This window comes from Camponotus floridanus, unplaced genomic scaffold, assembly GCF_003227725.1.
Source record: "Camponotus floridanus strain SB8 unplaced genomic scaffold, Cflo_v7.5 scaffold145, whole genome shotgun sequence".
In the NCBI taxonomy this organism is placed as follows: Eukaryota; Metazoa; Arthropoda; class Insecta; order Hymenoptera; family Formicidae; genus Camponotus; species Camponotus floridanus.
In genome coordinates this window covers 216,475-232,094 of record NW_020229265.1, presented here as the reverse complement: position 1 = coordinate 232,094, position 15,620 = coordinate 216,475, and the positions used below count along the sequence as shown (strand labels likewise).

The following is a 15,620-nucleotide window of genomic DNA, read 5'->3' as shown; positions in this document are numbered from 1 at the left end:
TCTTGCACTTGCGTTGTCACGCATGCGTGCGATTTGTTCTTTCAATTCACTGGGTGTCCATGTCGCCAATTGGCCAATTCAAAATAGGATTCTCTGATTGGTCAATCCTTGCTGGCTACCCTAGGCACAGATCGATATAATTGGCTGTGGTCAATCGTCACGTGATCAAATGCTCCCCAATTCATTGGCCGCATTCAGCAGACTCAACCGCTAAGTAGCAATCGAACGTGATTGGTTTCTACTTTCAATTCCGACCCAATCAGCGTCAAATTACATCGGAAAATCTAGTAATGTTGCCCAATTGTTGAGTCCGCTGAATGCGGCCATTGGTTCCGAACAATTGACGCATACCAGATGTCTCTACTGTAGAAAAGTTCCCATCTATGTATTTTATCATATCTATGGGCAATAATTCGGTTACGAATTGCAGGAACAAATCTCTATGGACAAGATTTTTGCGCAGGCGCGGAAGACATTGGGAGTTTTCCAACAACGACACAGCGTATCATTCTATCTTCTTTCAATATCAGTAAACAACAAAGATAGAATGATATTCTGTGTCGCTCTGTGTCGTTGCTGGAAAGTTCTCATTATCGAACACAATTGTCCAGAGTTCCTATAATAGAGACTATATATTTAAAATTGAAATGTAATCAATCAGAATAAAGAAACTAGTTCTCTTTATTCTGATTAGTCAAAATTTCAATCTTTAATTTCAATGCGTAATCTGATTGGCTGACTTGTTAGTATTTTTTATTAGGCTTACCGCACAAGATATTGCGAGATATACACTATGATGTCTGCTAGTGCTTATGTTCTTACTCATGCGCGAAACTTATCTCTTCAACTCGCAATATTGCAGCAACTAGGGCTATTTTCGAACATATTCAATACATGGCATGTACGAACCAATTTCGTTATCACAAAGAGAGTGAGTGATTTTAACATGCATAAGTTTTTATATAGTTTTTAAAATAAATTAGTATAATTATTTGTTAAGCTCGAGACTGCGCATCTTACCGGGAAAATAAATGCCGATAAAAGGGAATATTCCAGCCGTACAAAGGCTTCTTAGAATTGTAAGCATTTGCCAATACATTTGACGAGAAATTAACGAAAGAAAGAGATCAGTAACAGAAGTATTCACAACTCAGCGTCGTGACTATAAAAGAAAAGAAAAATGACTGTTATGGACTTCTTTGGTTGCGCCTTCTTGGCTTTTGGCCCGCCACTAGCAATGTTTACATTTACCATTGCTGCTGAACCCATCAGGATAATTATTCTGATCGCCAGCGCCTTTTTCTGGCTTATTTCCTTGCTCCTGTCATCTATACTTTGGTACGCCGTTGTTCCTCTACAGGAGAATCTAGCATTTGGACTAGTGTTTTCCGTATTGTTCCAGGAGAGTTTCAGGTAGTTCTTACACTCTGATGTCTGAGTTGATTCAGTTGTATATTTAAGAATAATTATATGTATTTTACATGTGTGTATGCATTTATAGAATTTATCATTGTTTTATATTTTTAAAGGTACCTGCTTTACTGGGTACTGCGTAAGGCCGAGAGAGGCTTGGAGAAAGTTACAACAACGCACGTGGCAGATAGCAGACACATATTTGCTTATGTGTGTGGTTTAGGTTTTGGCTTCATGAGTGGTGCCTTTGCTTTAGTTAATGTCCTGGCTGATGCAGTCGGCCCTGGCACTATGGGACTCTTGCAAGGCACTGAGTACTTCTTCATTATATCAGCTGCCACCACACTGTGCTTCATTTTACTACATACATTCTGGGGTGTCATTTTTTTTTCTGCACTGGACAAAAAAAATTGGGGACACATTATCTGGGTAGTTGGAACGCATCTGTTTGTCTCGTGTATGACCTTGCTCAATCGTTATCAGGCATATGCAGCCAGTCTTTTATCCGCGTACATAGTATTAGTGATAACAACTGTACTCGCGTTCAAAATTGCAGGTGGGTGGATACAAACTTCAATTCTCCATTTTCAAAGAAACTGAGAGTTTATAAAAGTTACTTAATATATGATTGACTAATAATTCCATCTTTGAGCATTGTAATAAAAAACATTTTCTCCATTTACGTGCTAGTCTTATAAGAAAATTGTTCTTTGCTTCATTATATGATATACGTAAAAATGCGTTTAAAAAATAAGCATACTTTTTACAAATTATTAAGCCTATACAAAACATTGTAGATATGGAATATTGTTGGTAAATATTGTAAGTGAATGATGAATTTTGTAGTGGTGCTAACAGTTTGAGGATATGTCAAAAAATGTATCCGAAATTTTCGCAATCGTTTTTTTTCTAAAGATCTACATTATTCGCATAATAATAGTATTGCTTGCGTTCATGCAATTGGCTATTTGCGATTAATGTAGAGTGACCTTTAAAGGTTTCAACATTAAACATTTTTGTTATATTGGTCCATTCCTTGATCTAGCAAAAAATTTTAGACAGAAACAGCATTTGTATCTGAAGCATGACATTGAAATGTACATTTTTTTCTCGTGTGTCTAAAGAAAAAAAAAAGGATTAAAATATATGTGTAATTACACGCATCTCTGTGTGTGTGTGTGTGTGTATGTGTGTGTGTGTGTGTGTGTGTGGTGCGCGTGCGCGCACATGTATGCATAATTAATAATATTTAATTACATTAAATAAGATATATATTTGTGCATAAATTCACATCTCTTAAAAATTGAATTCCTTGACTAGATTAAATGAAGAAACGAAGAAATTAAAGTCCAAGAGAAAAATTGTCTATTTATGTATATAAATAAAAAAAAAGCCACCGATGATTAAGATAATTACTATGACCTATATATCTTTTGAAATTTAATTCATTTAATTTTAACTTATCACATTTTGCAACAGTTTATTATCCAGTTCATTATATTTCATATGACAATAAAAATAATTTTTGTACAAAATATATTTTGCATATTATTATTACCTCTTTTAAAATATTTGCAAAATATTTTTATACATATAATAATTTATGCATATTAATAATCATTTTATATCGTAAATAAATTTATATAGCATGTTTATATATAAATTTATATAACATATATATTTATATAAATACAAATGTGTGCCATCAACATATGCGCAGAAAAACGTACTTTATATACTTTATATACATATCCATATATAAAATGAAACTTTGATTGAAACGAGATTTTGGGAAGTTAGCAATCTAGCAACATGTAGGTGTCTATGGTCGGAGTACATTCAGGTGGGGAATCGGAACGTATCCCTTCTCCTTTCATCGGACATACGAAAACAATAATGGCGTATTCCGTGAATATTTCTGTAGAAGCGCCGATTGAAAACCAAATACAGGAAATCAGTTATGATGGCCAAGAAATTTATCAAGCGTATGTAATAATTTTGGAAATAATAGGGAGCATGTTAAACATTGTTTGATTAATCCAATTTTAATTGGATATTAAGTGTGCATTATAAATACATTTTGTAATTAACCTCTGATTGAAAAATTGGATACAATTATTAAATGACATTATATATTATATTTATTAATTATGCCACAGGCCCCTCACATTGTCGGAGAACTTGGCGAAAATTGCTCAAAAAATTGACTTTAATAAAACAAATGGTGAGGAGATAAAGAAGGAACAAATAGAAGGTGAAAAAGGCGATGAAGATATGAAAGATTCTACTTCATTTCAATCTTCTTTATGGCCTTGGGATAGTGTTAGAAATAAATTAAGGTTTGTTATATTTTTTTGTATCTTAGAGTCTTCCAATTTGATAATTAGACACATAATAATTTGTTGTATCCAAGAATTGAATTGAATTTTTTTTTTTTTTGTAGGAATGCCTTGACGGAAGTTTGTGTGTTGGCTGATGTACTTGCAATAGCAAAAGAAAAAAATTATATGGTATTAGATCCAGTACCTCAAGAACCAGTTGAAGTAAAACCTATGATACAAGTATATGCTAGGAAAAAGGCATTGGCAGGAGCAGCAACAGTCCTTATGCTGGGTGCTGAAAGACTGCGAAATTGTCAAGCTGAATTAGCTAGAACAAAATCCACTCCTGACTTTCATATTGAATTATTAAGATTACGACAAAATTGGCGTTTGAAGAAAGTGTCAAACTCTATTATTGGTGATCTTAGTTATCGAACTGGTCAGTATCTATTTTTTGTAATTTTAATATTTGTTTAAAAAATTTATGCTATATTTATATTCTAGCTGGCTCAAAATATACACAAATGGGCATGTTTGAGGTCACGAAAGCTGAAGAAGAAGAGAAAAATAGTAATAGTCCGCCAGCATCCCCTAATGCTGGCAATAATATGTCAGGGCAATCTCATATTTCTTCAAATTCAAAAATGTCTGCCTTACGTGTGACCATACCTAGCGAATTGCAAGGTGTTGCTTATATTGAAGTATTATGTCAGAAAGGTAATGTGACTGAAAGAAGAAAAAGATTCGTCTAAAGATATATATTATATCTAATTATATACAATGTATATAATATACATGTTGCAAAAAATGAGCATGTATAAATTTCTTTAGATCAAGAAGATTTATGCAATGCGAATATAAGTTTGCTTAACAGCAATACTAATAATTCAAATGCCGATATGCATTGGCAACAAAAATTAGAGGCTGCACAAAACGTTCTATTTTGCAAAGAACTATTTAGTCAATTGGCACGGGAAGCCGTGCATTTACGCGCGCCTATACCTCACATGGTTGTTGGAAACCAGATAATGGCCACAGTATGTATTTTACAATTAAAAAATAGAGAATTTCTATAAATCTTATGCTATTTTTAATTTAAATTGAATGATAGTGATATATATTTAATAAAGCATTTCATTTATTATATTAGGTACTTCCCGGAATTCAATTAATAATTGGTCTATGCCACAGTACAGGCAGCGACAAGAAACCTGTTGCTCCACCACCGCATAAAACGGATCACGATCATGTGTTAGAACACTCTTTACATCAACTATTGCGTGAAGTACATTATAAAAATAGCCAACATCCATTTCCTCATCCTGCCTCAGGTCCACTTGGGCCTAGTAAACGCAGATATTTAGCTGGCCCTACTGCTGCCGACAAATACGAGCTTTTAGAAATGACGAAAAGTCAAACGTTACTAGAACAGATTATTCAACAGGCACAACATTTTTTCATGCGTTTGCGCACGGAATATGTATTAGACACGATAGCGAAAGAAGTGAAAGATCCTCTTATTGTTTCACACTGGAACGCATTAAATTCACCGACACAATCCTGTGTAAAAATTAACATTTTGACTCATGGATACGATAGCGTATGCCGGACGACAATGATTGTTCACGTTGGTGAAAAATCATTGAAGTGCGTATGTCGTGATGGTAGAGTCATGCATATGAGTTATGAACCCCAAGAGCTGAGGGATCTAATTTTTTGCCAGGTTAATCCTCTTTACTTTTTTTATTAAAAATGACAATAGTATAAAACTTTTAAATTTTATAATTTTTCTTTTTTAATAAAATAGTATCAAAATTTTTTTTATATATATAGATTTATCAACATCAAATAAATGCAGTACAAGCTCTGGCAAAATGCATGGGTTGGCAGTTTTTAGCAAACAGCTCACATCTTGGTCTAGGTTCAGTAGAACCTCTCGGAAATGCTAGTAGTTGTATTTTAGCTTCGCCAATCGGTGACAGGTATATTATTATATACTTCAATTTAATGTAAATATTTTTCTGTTAATGTTATTTGTGATTACATAATTATATTTATAGGATGATAGCTGTACGATGCGAACCACAAATGGGCGTGCAAGTTGCCATTGCTCATTCTCCCCGAAAGGATTTCTTTCCTGGCCAACTTGTTCGAGAAAGAAAATGGGAAAATTTGGGAGGTTCGTTTAAGGAAGTCAGATGGGACAAGATGGAAGGGAAAAATTTCCTCAATAAAATGGAATTACTAATGTCTTCTTTAATGAGCTCTTAAGTGTTGCAAATTACAGTGAAACTTCTATATATTTTCTTTTGTGGAACTTTAAGGATTTTTTATAATTTCCCTTCAATTTTCACTAATTTCTACTTGCATATTTTGATCTTAGAATACATAGAATAAAAAGTTGTTACACATACAAATAAGAAAGAATCGTATAAACAAGAATGCACTTTTCTCTATGTTTCTATAAAAATAATAATCTGAGAGAGTCATGAGCAGTAATTATAGACAAGTGAAACAAACTGAGAATAGATTTTTATAGTTATAATATTTGATGATCAAAATCTAGCTAATAAATCTAACTATATAATTTCTAGCTAAACAAAATAAAAACAGACTCTTCAAGAAATTTCATTTTTTTTTATACATATATTTTAAACTTAGTTATCTGTTATTATACTTGTATAAAACGTCAAATATATTTTCTCTAACCAAAATAACAACTTTTTACACAAATTGCTTCAAAATATATATATATATATAAATTAGTAACAAAAGATTATTAAAATCATAAAAGTAATTAAATATTTGAAATTTTTATGAAAATAGAGTCTGCCAAAGTAAAGGTTTACTAAGCATTAATGGAGAGTCTCTCTCTGTTAACTCTTAAGTCTATGGTAGATAATTTTTCGAAATTGAGGACTTCTATCTTCTATGTATTTTATGTATTATGACACAAGTCTATGGATTTTTGCTCCTCTCTATCTAAAGGAATTCAATCAGCCATAGAAGCGAAGAAATGCTCTATGTATGTATGTATGTATAATGTACATATGTATGTGTTCCTGTATATTTATAATTGTATAATTATCTATAATTGATATAATAACAGATATTATAAAATGCAATACATATATATATATATTTTAAAGGAGTAAAACCGAACAGAAGAAAAAAAAACAGCCAGACAAGAAAGGAGTCAGAGGAGACGTGTTCTAACATTTAAGTGACACTTGGTTCATTAACCCCAAATTTATATTGTTATCCGAATTATTTATCTTGCGACAATGGGCTCTGATTATACGCACAGACGATGGAGTAATTTGCGAAAAGTATTGGAGAGATCTGGTCCATTTTGCCGGCCGGATTTTGAGCCGTCTTCCGAAAATCTACAGATGCTCCTAGAGCGCTGCAAAGTGCTCGTAGTAGGTGCTGGTGGTTTAGGATGCGAGTTATTAAAAAATTTGGCTCTTATGGGATTTAGACATATCCATGTGATTGATATGGATACTATCGAATTGTCTAACCTCAACAGGTAAGAAAGGTTATGTTACAAAAAATATCTCAGATTTCATAAAAGTACAATGTTATTATTATACTTGATCTTTTCTCAGTGTTTTTTTTATGTTTTTATTCTAGAAAAAAAATCCTTATATAATCTGTAAAATAAAATTAAGTATTTGTTTATAAACATTTTTCATTAAAAAAAATGATTATATATTACACAGACAATTCTTATTTCGTCATAAAGATATTGGATCTTACAAGGCGGAGGTAGCTGCGAAATTTATTAATGCTAGAGTACCTGGTTGCAATGTAATTGCACATAATTGTGAGATACAAGCTAAAGATGCAGCATTTTACCAACAGTTTCATATGATAATCTGTGGATTAGACTCAATTGTTGCAAGAAGATGGCTTAATGGTATGCTAATATCTTTGCTTGTCTATGAAAATGGTACATTGGAGCAAGGTAGTGTCATACCATTGATAGATGGTGGAACTGAAGGATTTAAGGGAAACGCTAGAGTTATATTGCCTGGTATGAATCCATGTATTGAATGTACCTTGGATCTCTATCCTCCACAGGTGAATATAATTTTCCTTATTTAATTTCGAGGTTTAATATTATTAACAATGCATTTTTTGTTTACATATTAAAAACATTTGTTTGTACTTTGCATAGGTCACATATCCTTTATGTACAATAGCCAACACTCCACGTTTACCAGAGCATTGTGTAGAATATGTAAAGGTAATTCAATGGCCAAAAGAGAATCCATTCGATTGCGCGATTGATGGAGATGATCCCCAGCATATAAATTGGATTTATGAAAAGTCAAACGAAAGAGCGACGCAGTTTGGCATACAAGGTTTAACATACAGACTTGTACAAGGTATCATTAAGAATATCATACCAGCTGTGGCATCGACCAATGCCGTTATCGCCGCTATCTGTGCGACAGAAGCCTTTAAACTTGCAACCAGTTGTAGCGCATCTTTAAATAATTATATGGTAATTATATATATATATATATAATAAGACTCAACATAATTTGGTATAGGTATATAAAAATCTATTAATTTGGTTTACAGTTACTAATTTGGTAACAAAATCATTTTTTACACATTTTTATATCTCAAATAAGATACAAATCGTGTTATTCGATATCAATAACGATTTCAATGATATAATAAAAAGTGATAAATATTTATATCTTACTTATGAAGGTACTCAACAATTTGGATGGAGTTTATACATACACTTATGAAGCAGAGAAAAAACAAAATTGTCTGGCATGTAGTCAGGTACCGCGAGAGCTCGAGATCAAAGATTCAAAATACAAACTGCAAGATTTGATAGAACTTCTTTGCGAACGGCCAGATTTGCAAATGAAAAGTCCCGGTCTTACAGCGATTATAAACGGTAAAAATAAAACTCTGTACATACAAACAGTATCCAGTATCGAGCAAAAAACTCGCGAGAATCTGTCGAAAACTCTGATTGAGTTAGGTTTAAAAGATGATAGTGAAATAAATATTGCTGATATTACAACTCCCAATACGGTTACTCTAAAATTAAAATTTTCACACAATGATAGTATAAGTCGACAGTAACTATGCCGAAAATTTCACTTTTAAATATCGCACCTCTCTTCTCACTATATGTATTTATTATTTGAATTAATTTTATATTAAAGCAGACTAAAAAAGATATAAGATAAAGATGTAAGAAAATATAACAATAAAGTAAAAAATTGCTTAAACAGACTATTATACATGAAAAAGTTTTAATAACTGTAATAATTATAAGCAAATCGATCAATCACAGTCACACATGCTACATTCTTATTATATTGTAAGATTGTTTGCTTAGGATTAATCGATTTGTTTATCGTCTTACCGTTACGTTTTTCACATATAATGGCCTTTATATGCGCTCACACATTATTCATTCTATATATGTTTATACAAGAAATATATCATCTTGTCATATTTGATATTCAAATTGTTTATTGATAAGCTTCAATTGTATGTAATTTATTGTATATATAGCAACATTATTTGTTAATCACTATTAATGGTTTTTTTGTAATTTTTAAATAATAATGAAATAAAATATATGGTAAAAAAGTTGATCGGTAGTAGTAATCAATCTATAAACAAATATAGAAATATATTTAAAATGTTTGAATAAAAACATGATTATAAACATTATTTTATATTGCTATAATTACATTTTCATTTTGATCAGAGATTACATAAGAAATGTCATTTTGTCACATAAGATATCAAAAATGTTGGTGAGCTTTAATTGTATAATTTATTGTACAGTAATTTTATTATTTGTTAATCGCATTTTTTTGTAGTTCTCAAATTAAAAGTAAAAAAACTGATTGATAATAATAGTCTCAATCTATAAATAAATATAGAAATATATATAGTATTTGTAACAATCAAGATATGATTGTAAATATTAGTCTATATTTCTGTAATTACATCTTCATTTTGATAAGAGATTATATATCGTAGCAAAGTTATTAACAAATAATGATAATGATGAATATAAAATCCAGCTTGTACAATTATAAGTCTTTAGATTGAGATAATGTTCTTTTCCTTTTATCTTTCTACACAAATATAGTACTTTGTGTATTACATATTTAACTACATTCACAGAGAGAAATGGAGTAATATATAATGATTCATGAAATATATGCATGTGTCAAAATTTATACTTGTTAGCTTATTATCAAGCATTTTTATAACAATTTTTTTATTTCATATCATTACATTAAATTTTATATTGCATAAATTTTGTGCACAGCCTTCATTTGCATAATTTTTTATTTTTATTTTATTTCAAATATAAAGAGATCTTTTTTTAATTGCAATTTTTTAAACTTAATCTTTCCTTTTCATCCAATTTAATAATGTTAGAAAACTATAAAAATTCTACAAATTCCAAAAATTTTATAAATGCGATTCTAATTGTGGAAAGATATTTAGGCAAATGATGGTTAGTGCACAATGATATTTTGTTATACAAGCACACTCTATAACATTCGACATATGCACAACTTGAGTAGAAAAAATATCTATAACAGATACATTATCCCTCTTATATAAAACTATTATTATACAATATTCATTTGCATTTGTGGCTTGTGATGAATCGGCAAGTCAATGTTACTCCCCATTTTTTGTAAAAATCTATTTTTTTTATCTCGCTCAAATAAAGTCTCCTTTAATATCATATATATATTTCCAGTTTCTATCAATCTAATCAATTTAACCAACTCCTAACAATATGTACTGCATACACATCTATAATCTGTGCAGAGTCGAAATGATTTGTATAATTTATATAGTAATTGTTTTTTTTTGTTGGTAGGGGGTATTTTCGCAACGAAACACTTGATGAATCATTGGCATTTCATTGTTTATGCAATGTCCCAGAATGGACATTTTTCAATTGTACAATTTGTAATTAAACGTTATTATAGTATAGTTCTCATAGCTGGACACAAAATAAAATTGGCTAAAGAAATAGGACTCAAGTGAATCGTATTTTGTGCAAATATTCAGATGTTGCAATATATACTCGCTTATCCATAAAATTATGATATTTAAAATTTTTAAGTGTATATGTATACATATATGTGTGTACATTTTATATACAAGGGTGTTAATTAATTCGCATTTACTAAATACATAATAATATTTCTTAATGAAAATAAATATAAAATCCTGAATCATTTTTTTCCAATCCTTAATGTAAGGGATTTTTAAAATTCATCTAATTACGTACAAAGACAAAGTATTGTTTTTTAAACAAAGATATACATGAACCATGCTCGAATGTCACATAAATCAGCAGCATGATTCATAGATATATATCTGTTTAGCGACGGCACCATGTGTGTGATTAAATATAACAATTTTCTTTCTGTTAAGCATCACAGAACAAAATTGTCGGCTTATATTTCGTCAAGAATCAAAGATTCTTATTATGTCCTAATGAGCAATAATTAACACTCTGTATATAAAATAAAGAGAAATGCATTCTATACAATTTTATAATTTTAATTATAATATAGGAAAGCGAAAATATTCCTCAATATATCTTGAGTTTATACGATTCACTTCTTTTAGCTTAGCCAATCCAAGTGTTCCATAGAAAACTGTCACACAAGATTGTTACATATAAAATGTTAGTTCAAAGTTTGTAATGCATTACAATTGCAAGTAATCGTCATATGAATAATTAACACTCTATAAATAATAATAATACCATGGTCCACATTAAAAGATACTCTGGTATACTCTGGATAACTTAAATATTGAGAAATTGTCATACATAATGTATAATAAAGTTTGATTCTCAGCAAAATTTGATACTTTCGAATAAAGTACATAGATAGAAAAGAAAGAAGGTAAATAGGTAATATGTCATCAAATGGCAGAACTTAAGTTGGATAGATGAAATGCATAAGTAGGAAAGTAAAGAAGAAGAAAGGAAAGTAAGCAGTAGGTCAGTAGGTGGATACATATCAGACGATTGCTGATGGCAAGAGCATAACAATGCAAGGCATCAATGCAACTTGCAATTTATCAATGCAATATTTAAACGAGGATATGATTATATTGAGTGATTTGTGTTTAAAAAGTGTCCAGCCTTTTACTTAAATCACTAAATGAAAAATATTGAAATAGTGCATGATGTCATATAAGTCATGGTATGTGTTAGAAAATGACAGTGTTAGGCCTTAGCATCGACTTCCATTGCAACATCTACAGCTTTCTCGGCCTTCTTTTTCTTCTTTTTCGCCGATTTCGGATTTGCCGAAGAGTACAAAAGGTTCTGAAAATTTTAATTATAATTAATATAACAATATAATTAGAAAGTTGTTACATAGTTTCCTTATCATAATGTTCTACCTTCAATTCAGGATCGTCCACAACACAATCAGACTGATAGATATCGAGATCAAAGGGAATTCCTGTAATTTTATGAGGTCCATTAGGCATCAAAAGTACTGTAAATTTGAATTGTGCAGCATACTCATTTGGTTTTTCATATAGCACCTGCATTAAAAAAATGATATTAGAACTCTCCTCACACAATACTATTATAATTAACTATCAAAGTGGACTATACATATAACAAACACACATAACAGAACGAGAACATTTCAAGATTTCTCTTATCACAAAATAAAATTTTATAATAGATATATCTTAATTTTGTAAATTATTTTATAAATTCTTGAATATATTTTTTCTTTTTAAAAAAATATTTGTACATAAAAATAAAAAAAAAATAGGATCAAAATAAAAATAACTGATTTCTTTATAAAGTGTACATATATGAAATATTTATTTGATTATTGTATAAACTTTATAAAATGTTTTTTAGATACGAGTCATAAATAATCTGACATTCACTAATGGCATCCACTAGTGGAGAATTGATAGATTAGTACATATAAATTCTTACTTGGAATGGCTCAATCAACCTATGGTTTACACATTCAACAACAGCCATTTTCGCTTTCTTTTCGTCTTCAAAAGTGCGTAAATTGAATGGCATAAGACCATGTTTGTGGGAGACTTCCGAGTAGAACATACGAGACGCCTTCAATTTAAGTTGATATGTCTCCTCTGTCTTTTTGTATATTGTGACCCGAGTGTCCTGTTCCCTTCCTATCCCTTCACCTGTGCTAACTAATACATCCATTGCATATACCTGAAATTAAATACATAATAAATTAAAAAATTACTTAATATTTTAAACGTTTCCTTATATTTTTTTTTTAAATAAGATATAAAATAATAGCTTTTAGCTTATTTTGCAAGAATATAGATAATACAAATAATAAGGTTAATACATATGCCATTGAGCACAATCATCAAGAAAGAATATTTTTTTATTCTACAAATAATTAATTTTCACTTTAATTATATATTTCAACTTAAATATTGTTTCAACAGTTTCACAGTTTTTACCTCGTGAGTTTCAAGTGTATACTTTTCATGTTCCTTCTTTTGTGCATCATTTGGATTTTGAATTATTGTTTTCTCCCCATCAATCTTAAATTGTTTTAATTGATGACTTAACATGCCTTCGATCGGTTTACATTTATAAGAATCACATATTTTTTCTACTGTGCCTGTTATTGTGTATGTCTGAAATATATATTAAAATTTAATTATAATTTAATTTAATACATTTTAATTCTAAAACATATGAAAAAGTAATATAATACATAAGTATCTTCAATCTTACCTCTGTACCTGGTTTCAATAGCCTTAATGCAGCTTGAGAAGCAAAATGTGCAGCTAAAACTACATCTGCTTTTCTGCCTGTCACTTTCTTCTCTGATGAAGAATTTATAACAATAGTGTGTGCCACTACAGCTATGAAACCATCGACATGTGCTCCTAGATCACTATAATCATATAATTTTATCAATTAGTTTAATTAAAAACTGAAATGTCAAGATTATTCAAACATATTGTTTGACATGTTTCAAATGTTTTCAATAAAATATAATATTATTTGTACTATTAAATTTTGTAAAAATTTATAAAGCAAGTTTTTTAGAAATACTTACACTTTAACCATATCCTCATCTTTGAGAATAAGATCAGGTTCGCTAGCAATGGGTGAAAAATGACAAATGCAATTATTGACTGATATGCAAGTTGGAAAAGCAATTCCCTTTTTAAGTTCTTTCTCTTTTTTAAAAACTTTGTTAGTTTCTTCTGTAAGTAGTTTGTCGCCAAACTCACAAATTTCTCTCACAGAAGCTCCAGCAACGCATTTGTCTAAAACTTGCTTTAATATCCCTGCAAAATATATATACATAAAAACTATATATGCATATATTAATACAATATAATTACGAAAAAGTTACATATTAAAGTTATAAATCAATGAAACTTTTTTTCTTACAGAAGCCATTCTTTGCACATATTTCAATTGTACGTAATGTAATTAAATTATCTCTATCATTTATTGAATATATTATAAAACCATTACATAGACTATATTCTGAGATATTCACTGTCAGTAATGGAAATCTATAATATACATAATGTAAAATATAGATTTTGAATGCTGACAGAGAAAAATTCAGAACACAGTCATGGGATAGAATCTGTTAGTCATAATTCAAATAATATATGTAGCACACGTATACACACATACACACACACATATACATACATAAGTATCCTAATTTTATGTAAACTCAAAATAATGAACAAATATATTTATACATTACATACTATTATCTTAGATTGTAAACTCGCTATTAACCCAAGAAGATAAGTGTATTGCAAATATGTATAACTTATTTAGGTGCAAGGTAATTAAAATTCGAGGGCACACAGACGTATGACTCGCGGTCGAAATTATATGAATGATGAACGATCGGAAATAAAGAAAATCGACTTGTTAAACAAGCGTGCATTTGATAGATCGAGAGAACGCTGGATCGGACATCGGAGATGCTTAGAGAGGACTTAAAAGTCTAGCACATGGCTGCGAAAGTAGCCCGGCATTGGCGCGCCGAATTCCATATGGCAACATGAAGGAGAAAACGCGCGTACGATGCGCGTTTACGGTCGCAGGAATTTTATACGGACACTATAGAAGCGTTCCCTTACGGTTTACGATCTCGCCGGCCATTTTATACTTGGTAACAACCAAGTCCTCGGCGATGGTCTTCTCGGTCTCCTCTTTATCCGCCATGTCTTCAGCACTGTATTGTAATCACGTGACTCCAGCACAGCCAGCACAGACCACAGACCAGCACCTTCTCTCCTACAACTCCTCTCATGAATCGACACCATGGACGTGTAAGATATATAGATGGGGAAGATAAATTTCGCGCATGCGCAATAACAAATATATTAGATAATTACGATGATTTTTTTTAGATGTGCAATATCTGTTACTTTTTGTACTAAATATATTAATTATTATTAAAATTATTGTTATATTATTGTTATATTATTGTTATATTATTATTAAAAGGACTAAAATTTCGCTCTTATTTTCTCCGCATGCCTGGATTTGACTGCTCATTATGCTGCGCATGCGCGAAAAGAAGTGACAGGGCCTATCCAGACAAACTTGCATAGGTGCATATGCATAACATAAAATCATATGGATCAATGAACATCGAGTATTAAATCGCTATATTGACTTACATAACATAATACTCGATGCTCATTGGTCCATATGGTCTTATGTTATGCATATGCATCTATGCAAGTTTGTCTGGATAGGCCCTCAGACATGCTTCATTCATAGGGTACTTTCCGATTCACGCATGATGCGCATGAAGTGACAAAATGTATAATATGGGTGACATGAAC

General features: G+C 30.7%; 4 protein-coding genes across 6 annotated transcripts; 3 read left to right on the top strand and 1 right to left on the bottom strand.

Moving 5' to 3' along the window:
* The first annotated feature begins 821 nt into the window (after positions 1-821).
* Positions 822-2,563, top strand: LOC105255556 (gamma-secretase subunit Aph-1). The gene is made up of 3 exons (XM_011264884.3): positions 822-931; positions 1,001-1,413; positions 1,530-2,563. Exons 2-3 carry the CDS (start codon positions 1,181-1,183, stop codon positions 2,011-2,013), a joined length of 717 nt encoding a protein of 238 aa, XP_011263186.1. The 5' UTR covers positions 822-931; positions 1,001-1,180; the 3' UTR covers positions 2,014-2,563.
* Positions 2,564-3,197: 634 nt separating this feature from the next.
* LOC105255555 (mediator of RNA polymerase II transcription subunit 17) lies at positions 3,198-6,037 on the top strand. The gene is made up of 8 exons (XM_011264883.3): positions 3,198-3,398; positions 3,573-3,752; positions 3,857-4,173; positions 4,239-4,451; positions 4,566-4,771; positions 4,885-5,457; positions 5,568-5,716; positions 5,795-6,037. Exons 1-8 carry the CDS (start codon positions 3,238-3,240, stop codon positions 6,003-6,005), a joined length of 2,010 nt encoding a protein of 669 aa, XP_011263185.1. The 5' UTR covers positions 3,198-3,237; the 3' UTR covers positions 6,006-6,037.
* Positions 6,038-6,673: 636 nt separating this feature from the next.
* On the top strand, positions 6,674-8,948 carry LOC105255554 (NEDD8-activating enzyme E1 catalytic subunit). Of its 3 annotated transcripts, none has more exons than XM_011264880.3 (5): positions 6,674-6,759; positions 6,884-7,266; positions 7,460-7,820; positions 7,918-8,247; positions 8,463-8,948. In XM_011264880.3, the coding sequence occupies exons 2-5, from the start codon at positions 7,019-7,021 to the stop codon at positions 8,847-8,849; spliced, it is 1,326 nt and encodes a 441-aa protein (XP_011263182.1). In that variant the 5' UTR covers positions 6,674-6,759; positions 6,884-7,018; the 3' UTR covers positions 8,850-8,948. The 3 variants fall into 3 exon arrangements, with proteins under 3 accessions (XP_011263182.1, XP_011263184.1, XP_011263183.1); XM_011264882.3 differs by having other exon boundaries at positions 6,674-6,763; XM_011264881.3 differs by having other exon boundaries at positions 6,674-6,767.
* Positions 8,949-10,653: 1,705 nt separating this feature from the next.
* LOC105255553 (proliferation-associated protein 2G4) lies at positions 10,654-15,083 on the bottom strand. Its single transcript, XM_011264879.3, has 7 exons — positions 14,907-15,083; positions 13,850-14,084; positions 13,522-13,684; positions 13,242-13,421; positions 12,733-12,981; positions 12,174-12,320; positions 10,654-12,096 (listed from the first exon to the last, which is right to left on the bottom strand). The coding sequence occupies exons 1-7, from the start codon at positions 14,989-14,991 to the stop codon at positions 11,995-11,997; spliced, it is 1,161 nt and encodes a 386-aa protein (XP_011263181.1). The 5' UTR covers positions 14,992-15,083; the 3' UTR covers positions 10,654-11,994.
* Positions 15,084-15,620: the final 537 nt, after the last annotated feature.

What these genes read in the sequence shown, in the direction of transcription:
- LOC105255556 (XM_011264884.3), top strand. Translation starts at nt 1,181, where the DNA reads ATGACTGTTATGGACTTCTTTGGTTGCGCCTTCTTGGCTTTTGGCCCG. An exon ending in TTGTTCCAGGAGAGTTTCAG is followed by an intron (nt 1,414 to 1,529) that starts GTAGTTCTTACA and finishes ATATTTTTAAAG; the next exon opens with GTACCTGCTTTACTGGGTAC.
- LOC105255553 (XM_011264879.3), bottom strand. Translation starts at nt 14,991, where the DNA reads ATGGCGGATAAAGAGGAGACCGAGAAGACCATCGCCGAGGACTTGGTT. An exon ending in GATGAGGATATGGTTAAAGT is followed by an intron (nt 13,685 to 13,849) that starts GTAAGTATTTCT and finishes ATATGATTATAG; the next exon opens with TGATCTAGGAGCACATGTCG. An exon ending in TGGACGATCCTGAATTGAAG is followed by an intron (nt 12,097 to 12,173) that starts GTAGAACATTAT and finishes TAAAATTTTCAG; the next exon opens with AACCTTTTGTACTCTTCGGC.
- LOC105255555 (XM_011264883.3), top strand. Translation starts at nt 3,238, where the DNA reads ATGGTCGGAGTACATTCAGGTGGGGAATCGGAACGTATCCCTTCTCCT. An exon ending in GGCCAAGAAATTTATCAAGC is followed by an intron (nt 3,399 to 3,572) that starts GTATGTAATAAT and finishes ATTATGCCACAG; the next exon opens with GCCCCTCACATTGTCGGAGA. An exon ending in TGAAGTATTATGTCAGAAAG is followed by an intron (nt 4,452 to 4,565) that starts GTAATGTGACTG and finishes AAATTTCTTTAG; the next exon opens with ATCAAGAAGATTTATGCAAT.
- LOC105255554 (XM_011264880.3), top strand. Translation starts at nt 7,019, where the DNA reads ATGGGCTCTGATTATACGCACAGACGATGGAGTAATTTGCGAAAAGTA. An exon ending in TGGATCTCTATCCTCCACAG is followed by an intron (nt 7,821 to 7,917) that starts GTGAATATAATT and finishes TACTTTGCATAG; the next exon opens with GTCACATATCCTTTATGTAC. An exon ending in CATCTTTAAATAATTATATG is followed by an intron (nt 8,248 to 8,462) that starts GTAATTATATAT and finishes TTACTTATGAAG; the next exon opens with GTACTCAACAATTTGGATGG.